We start from the raw sequence: 8,626 nt of genomic DNA on the forward strand, positions 1-8,626 counted from the left end.
TGTCCTGTGGTACTATCCTGTGGAATTCCTGTTGTACTCTCCTGTGGTACGTCCCAAATGACAATTCATGTGGTACTGTCCTGTGATACTGTTGTGCGGTATACATCCCAAAATACCACAGGACAATTTGTGTGTATACTGTCTTGTGGTACTGTCCTGTGGAACTCTCCTGTGGTAATGTCCTGTGGTACTGCCCTGTGGTACATCCCAGAGTACCACACGAGCCTGTGACACAGTACCACACAGTTCCTGTGTTAACATATATTTGTGTGGTACATTGTGTGGTACCAACCAGTACCACAGGGAGTACCACATGAGCCTGTAAAACAGTACCACACAGTTCCTGTGGTAACATTTATTTATGTGGTACATTGTGTGGTACTGACAAGTACTACAGGGAGTTCCCTACAAGCCTGTGGTACAGTACCACACAATTCCTGTGGTAACATTACAAGTGTGTGGTACATTGTGTGGTACCGACAAGTACCACAGGGAGTACCACAGGACTTTTTTGTTAGGGAGCCGTCAGAGCTAGCTTGCTCTAACTAACGTATGTATAGTAGTTCCGCAGCTCACTCGGCATGTGGGCTTGATTTCGCTGTAAGTTGGCTTGATGTTCGCAGTCAACAAGCAGTATTCCGCAATTCAAATACGTATCGCCATCGTATCGAAGGATCTTTTTCCAGAAAAGTATGTTTTGTTTTTCGTTTTTTAAAACATTTGAGAAGATTCCGATTTCCAAGATATTATGACACATGTTAAGTTACATATCTACCTTTCATTTTATACCCAAAACACCTTCTCTTTCGCATGTTTTGCACAACCGAACACTCCTCACCAGTTCCTTTAATGATCATTGTGAATATTCGCACTGTCATCCCTGAAGAAGAGGAAGGATCCTCGAAAATTCGGATTATTCATTAAATCAAGATTGGCTATTAATGCATTCCCTGCATTCCTCTGTTGTGACTTTATTATATTCATATTATATATATTTATATATATATGTATATATATATATATATATATATATATGTATATATATATATATATATATATATATATATATATATATGTATATATAAATATATGAGATTAAAACCTAAAATGGCATTAAAATGTTTTATCCTGGCGAGGAAAGCGCATGTTTTAGAAACAAGACACCAAACAGGTTAGTCATCGCATTCTTCATCAGCGACCAGGATGCGATGTGATGTTAGATTAAAATCCGTTTCTGAAGCAGGACATACACACAAGGGCATACGTCTGCTCCTAGTCGGACGGATTTCAAAACTTACCTGCTTGTGTGATGGAATGCGTCTAGACTGGTAGTTGCTGCCACAGTGCATGGTAACCGCGCAGTGTGTATGTGCGCGTTTGGCGTAGCAACGACGCATCCATGAACTGTTTCCCTCCACGAAGAGCCAAAGATGAAAGGATGAAATCAGTGTTGAAAAACGTTAAGTGTTAAAAAAATCCCTGGTAGCTTTTCAAGGACTTACATTGCCAACGTCATGCTCCGATTTACTATCACGAAGATAAACGGTTCAGAGACCCACCTCATCTTGTCTTTCATTGACGCAAACTCACACCTCCGGCCCCCATAGAGACATCCCAGCCAGTAGTTGTGCCTTGTACGTGATGGAATACTGTATCAGACTTTCCTGATAGTCAACGGTCTTTCCCGTAGTCAATCAGACTTTTCCTGATAGTCAATCAGACTTTACCTGATAGTCAACCAGCCTTTCCTGGTAGGCACTGATCAATAACGAACAGAAATGAATGAGATTAAAACCTAAAATGGCATTAAAACGCTTTATCCTGGCGAGGAAAGCGCATGTTTTAGAAACAAGACACCAAACAGGTTAGTCATCGCATTCTTCATCAGCGACCAGGATGCGATGTGATGTTAGATTAAAATCCGTTTCTGAAGCAGGACATACACACAAGGGTATACGTCTGCTCCTGACCGGACGGATTTCAAAACATATAGACCAGACATACATACACACATACATATGATGTATATGATATAGCCGTAGGGAGACACTGTAGATAAAACATTAAGGAGACACTGACCCTAAGGAGACAAATTTGTGTCTCCTTGAATAATTGTTACATTTTTTACTGCTGACAACACTCATTCATATTTTTTACACACTATTAATCTAGGTTCAGATTGTTAAATATATAATTACACACACACACACACACACACACACACATTAATATGCATATATATATATATATATATATATATATATATATATATACAAAATTATATATATTATATATATGTATATATATGTATCATATCATATTCATGAAACAATCTGAACTCAGCCTAAGGGAGACAGTGTATGAAACATTGTCAGCAGTTTATATACCGTACATGTATAATGTAGAGAGAGAGAAAGGAAGAGACGTGTAGTGATACTGCCTTGGGTTTTCCTTTATTCACTTATTAGTTTCCAAAGTTTTTTATGATGTTTTGTTTGTTTGTTTTTAGATTATGAGAAACCTCTCATGAAATATTAAAGAGCATAAAGATTCTAAAAGGAATTCAAAGTTTATTTGATGAAAATTGGTTGTGAAATAGCTGAGTTATCCAAAACAAAGCAATCCTAATAAAAGGCGGGACCCACCTTTGTTTTTGGATATCTCAGCCACTTCAAAACCAAGTTTCATCAAATAAACATTGAACTCCTCTTAGAATTGCATGCTCTTTAACATTCATAAAGTGGTTTCTACGTATTTCGCACAAAGTTGAATGCTGCATCCTCACCTCAAAAGTTTCAGGTATTCAGAAGGCGTTTTGAATCCAGAAGACAATGTGACCGTCAAGAAGTTAAAAGAAGAAAAGGCAAGAAAAAAGTTACGAATATGTTGATGATTATTATTATTTTTATCATTATCATTATCATTACTATTAATATTACAATTATTATTATTACTACTATTATCTTTATTATTATTATTATTATTATTATTATTATTATTATTATTATTATTATTATTATTATTATTATTATTATTACTATCATTATTATCATTATTATTATTATCATTACCAGGCATTTAGATACACCATACACAGTTCATCTATCTATATCATAGCGCTTACAAAAAAAAAAAAAAAAAACTAAAATGTACTAAATAAGGAAAATGTATCAATTCCTTACAACTGAGATAAAATATATGTTTTCAATATCAGCGATGTATCTTAAATGACACAATGCCACTACAGAGGAAGACCAATATTTTCTTTTAAATTTCAAGAAAAACTGGTTACAATCAGGTAAAAAAAGTAAGTATAATTCATCAACATTAGATGTGCAGTATCGTACATGTGGCGTCATTAAATCGTGTAGGCCACGGAGTGCGATCTCAGACTCGGGTTGATCCATGAAAGACTTGATATGATCAAGTGTGATAACTCTTTGATCATTATTATGATCAAAGAGGTATCACACCTTTTTATCAGGTATTCAGGGTTTGCTTTTCGTTCTTCTTACAGAGTCGCTCATGTCAAAGCTATTCCTGAATAATGAATCATTATGTATCCTGCGCTTTTGCGCATTCCTACTGTTACCTAACTATGGGTGCGTTTATCAACTCCTTTTCTCGGCAGAAACAGGTTTTCCAAACAGCTTTCAAGGAATTTTTACGAGTTGATAAACGCAAAGCTGTTTTGAAAGCCCTTTCGGAAAGCATTTTAGAAAGCCGCAAATTTGTGGCTTTCCAAACAGGTTTCTTAAACAGGTTTTCAGAAACCTGTTTGTAAAAGCCTTTTGAAGTTGATAAACGCAAAGCTGTTTTGAAACGGCTTTGCAGTATTGTACTGCGGTTACGAACAATGCACGCCTTATGGACCTCTTCTCCTCAGGTCGAATTGCCGGCGCAATGCAGCTGTGCAGTGACAGGCCAGTTATCGTGTTCGCGGAGAGAGTTGATAAACGCAACTATTTTGGAAGCCGTTATGATAAAGGGCTTTGGAAACGGCTTTTGAAAGCCGTTTAAACAGAGGACAGTTGATAAACGCAGCAAAAGTCTCACGCCGCCACTCAGAAATATTTGAAGTATGTGGTAAACTGGAGCTGCGTCACAGATAGGAAGACAATTGATTCATGTGGCATGGCATCATAACTCGTCACTCTCAAAGGAACATTATGTCTTTATGATGGTAGTTGATTTCGCCGTCCCTTCTTAGAAAACAAGCGGCACATTAATAGTACAGGGCTTTGTAAAGGGCTTTGGAAAGGGCTTTGGAAAGGGCTATGGAAAGGACTTTGGAAAGGGCTTTGGAAAGGGCTTTGGAAAGGGCTTTCGGAAGCCGTTTAAAAAAGGGGAAAGTTGATAAACGCAGCCTATGTTGGTCGGATGACGAGGAATCTACCAACCATATTACAGGTGGCTAATTCGTTCTGTTCTGATGTATTTTATTTGTTTTTCTTGCTTTTTTGCTCTCTTTTCCTTTACGTTCATTTCCTTTCTTTCATAATTTTTGTTACTAGGTTGTTTGTTTAACAAGACCAACATTTTCATCTAGGGACCTATACATCACAAGCTCTGCTTTTTTAGTAGGTCCCCCACATTTCATGTTTATAAAATTGTCTTCTCTTGTATTCTTTGTAATTACGACGCTTGGTCCAGTCTAAAGTTCAATCGATTTTATCATATTATTTTTGTTTTAGATGTGGAACAATGAAATCAGATCAGATCAAATCAAATCAATTTAAAAACTCCTTGAAATATATGATCAAACTACTGAACCGTCATCTCTCCCCGCAGGCTACGTTTGAGGTAAGCCTCGCGTTCTGAGCCTGTGAAGTTTTGGATGACGTAGTCAAGTTTGGTGAGCGCCGCCTCTGGTGTGATGTCAGAGAGGGGGATTACCCCTGCCTCTATCAGGACCTTAATAAACCAAGATAAAACATCGAACAAAATTTGATAAGCAAACTCACGGATCAACAGAATTTAGATCGATCCTGATAAACGCGAATTAAACATGTTTAAGAACGTGTACAAAACAATAACAATGCATGGTTTTCTCATCTTACATAAAAAATCAGAGTCACAAAAAAAAAAAAATCTAATTAATTTCTCAAATAAAGTCATGCTCTCAACTCTAGGTTTTGTTTACTAGTGTCTCCTTTACTCAGTAGTCATCTAGGTGAGTGGTCTACCGATCTTAAAAGGCATAATTTACCATTTGCAGATGAAACAAAAATCCAGCATTAAAGCGTCAAAATCGTTCTAAAATGTGCGTTAGGGATAGAAACAGCCAATGTAAAAATTTGAACTAGTGTAATCAATATTAAGTATTGTTAAATATTAAAATGTGAACAAAAGTTATAATAAAAATGTTTCCAGACTTAACCGTATGGTTTAATGAGAAAAATAGTGATATTTCCTTATAACATTATTTCAGGCTTTATTGCAAAAAAATTATATGGTAGGATGTTTTGTGATACAACTGACCTACACATATGCATCAAAAGTGATATCTTGAACATTTTTTTTTTTTAATCACTGCTCCGAAAGGAAAACAAGACCTTTAAGATCACTTTTTTTTTTCTGGCCTGATCTTATTCTAAGGCGGGTGTTAAGCCCCTACAATGTATTTCTGTCAGACCAAGACTTACTTGTCCGGTCTCGTAAGCCGGTGTGACTTGTCCGTTAGGACACTGGGTGCAGTTCACGATCAGTTTGCCGCCCTCAACGGCCTCTTTGATAGCATTCAAGATGTCTTTGCGGTCTGATGGAAAGTTTCCCGCGCCGTACGTCATAAACACAACGCCCTTGATGTCAGTCTGGAGATGTGCCTTCACCTGTTCAATGTTCAATCGTACAAAATTACGTTTTCAATATTGAATAGACATTCATCAAGCAATTGAATTTGATTTTCACTTCCCGGTTGAGCACACTCGCTAAAGGCAAAGATTTTAAACAATAGATTCTCAACGTTTTTCAAACCCGAGGCCCACATTGGCTCCTACAAACTTTATTGAGGCCCAGTAAGATTGAATATGAATATTCATTTCATTTTTGGCGGCCCACCAGCGAGAGCTTCGCAGCCCACTGGTCGAGATTAAGTGGGGCCTTAGAGTATAAAAAAGAATACACGTCTCAGTGGCGGATCCAGAGGGGGGCTCAAGAGGCGCACGCCCCCCTTTATTTATCGTTAAAAAAAAAGAAAAAAAAAGAAAAAAATGAAATGAAACCCGGTCCAGAGGTGCCACCAGAAATATTAGTTGCGCCCCCCCCCCCCCCCCCTTTACAGAATTCCTGGATCCGCCCCTGCGTTTGCGGAATAACCATCATTATTCGGGGTAAGGGTGGCGTGACACTGTCCCAAAATTGACACAAGACGGCAATACAAATATGGACTTTTCAATTATTTTGTGTGAAGTTGGCCCGGAACTTGGTCAAAGCCAATCAGCAGCCGAAGCAAATACGACGCCTACTGAAAGTTACACGATGGCACCCGAACAACACACGAAGGCTACACGAAGATGTGAATCCGAAGGACAAACGAAGGAAAAAGAGATGTCTACATGAATTTGACGATTTTATCACCGCTCACAAAGTTGCTACAGGAGCCTGAAAAATCCACCATCCATACGATGGCTTAAGTTGCCTTCACGAATGACCCAATGTTTATACGATCAGCGGCTAATTGGAACATTTCCTTTATCCTGTGTTCATCTTTGGTCAATTTCGCGACAGTGACGCCTACATAACGGAATCATATCAGTGATTAGTCTGTTTAATATTGCCTTCTGGCGTGGTAATGAGGGTGATGTTATTATCGACTATTGTCTCAAACGCACTGTTTCGAGGGTGACATTATACCGACTATTTCCCCGAACTCACCGTGTCGAGGGTGATGTTGGGATAGATCCAAAGGAGATCCACTTCGGCTGTCATGTTCGCCTTCACACTGAACTCTTCACCAGGTTTCGGTTGACGGACATTGGTCCAGATCACTAACCATGATGGAATGAACGAAATAAAAGATGTCACATTGGAATTAAACAATGGAGGATGAAGGACGGTGCCAAAGTGATCATACATCAAGTAGCCCTGGTTTACAATGTACTGTCTGATTCGAACTTAGGAAATACTACGTTTTAATATCATTCTGTCCCATGGAGTACAGATCTATGCTATTGACATTGCTGTTCAAGAATGAAATTCAAAAGAGGTAAAAGTTTAACAAAAAATACATTCATGATTTACGAATGTTGGTACATAATATGAATATACAAATGTTTTTTTTTTTAACATATCTCCTTTCTTTTGGTATTATATAGGTCTAAATATCCTTACTTTCTTTAAGCGCCAACAAAACCCCAATATTTCATCCCGATTACATCAGTACACATGATAATTATGTACACTTTGAATCACAAGCTCAAGTAGATGTTGTTAGTACACTGCAAAAAGTCCGGTGTTAAATAGTGAACACCGAGCTGGTGTTAAATTTTCGGTGCTCATTTATGGTGTTAAATTAACACCTCCGGGTGTCATTTCCAAATTTTAAACTGTTTTTTGAAGAGTTTCTTAGTAACTGCACTTTTTGTTGATTTTTAATTTAAACAAGACGATCAAGAATTTTACATTAAAATACTAGATTTTTGAAAAAATGTGAAAATAAATTTACCCCAAAGTAACACCAGCTGGACCAGGTGTGGTCTCTTATTGAAGCTGGACGGGTGTTAAACCATTGATATTAACACTAACAGATATCAAATCAACACCATGTGGTGTCATTTTTGAATTAACACCAGTACAGTGTCAAAATAACGATTATACAGTGTCAAATTAACACCACAAAGTGTCAGGTGAACACTTTTCAACACCATCACAGTGCATTTTTAACACCTGTGGGTGTGGTCCTTTATTGAAGTTTGATCGGTGTTAGGCCCTAGATTTAACACCCGTGGTGTTAAATCTAACACCGATGTATTTACAGTGTAATTATTGATGTTCCTGTAGTCACCTTGAGTGTTGGTGCCCACGAAGGCGAGTGGCGGGAAATTCGGGGATCTGAAGGCATCCAGTATGCAGCAGGAGAATTTCATACTTCGGTTGCCACGGATCAACTTGCCGTTAAAAAATAGAGTGACCTGATTGATAGAGGGCGTAACGTACATCGTGGTTGATGAGTTTGTGGGAGTGTACTTGAACGGTGACGCGAGGGAGGAAGAATGGTCGTATACCTCCCTTGGTGGGTGTTGGGGTGGGGATATATTGTCATACTTTAATTCATTTCGATCATAAATTATCTTCATGTTGGGGAAAAATCTATGATCATGCATAGGCTGAAATTTTCATGATCTTTACGAAGAATTTTGTTCGACATAATTTTACTATATGATAATCTTATGTTTTATTCTTATTTAAAAAAAAAAAACTGTAGCGTGGGGATTCACGGGAGGCCCGATTTATTCGCTGTCCATCGGGGAACATTCGTAAACCACGAACAGCACCGGTCAGCTGATATGTGCTTCGAAGCATACTCTCATCGGTATTACACGGTCCACTCCAGTTGAAATTCTACGGTGTAGATTTACTTATAGCCAGAGAGCTAGCGACTACTCAATTTATCCCATCAAGCCCA

The 8,626-nt window shown here is 38.0% G+C and overlaps 1 protein-coding gene across 1 annotated transcript; it reads right to left on the bottom strand.

The window, feature by feature from the left end:
* Positions 1 to 4,764: 4,764 nt before the first annotated feature.
* LOC139713522 (L-asparaginase-like) lies at positions 4,765 to 8,159 on the bottom strand. Its single transcript, XM_071625249.1, has 4 exons — positions 8,006 to 8,159; positions 6,877 to 6,989; positions 5,646 to 5,831; positions 4,765 to 4,914 (listed from the first exon to the last, which is right to left on the bottom strand). The coding sequence occupies exons 1-4, from the start codon at positions 8,157 to 8,159 to the stop codon at positions 4,765 to 4,767; spliced, it is 603 nt and encodes a 200-aa protein (XP_071481350.1).
* Positions 8,160 to 8,626: the final 467 nt, after the last annotated feature.

The sequence above is a fragment of the Diadema antillarum genome, unplaced genomic scaffold (assembly GCF_040938485.1).
Source record: "Diadema antillarum isolate AM-2024a unplaced genomic scaffold, OU_Dant_1.0 seq00001993_RagTag, whole genome shotgun sequence".
In the NCBI taxonomy this organism is placed as follows: domain Eukaryota; kingdom Metazoa; phylum Echinodermata; class Echinoidea; order Diadematoida; family Diadematidae; genus Diadema; species Diadema antillarum.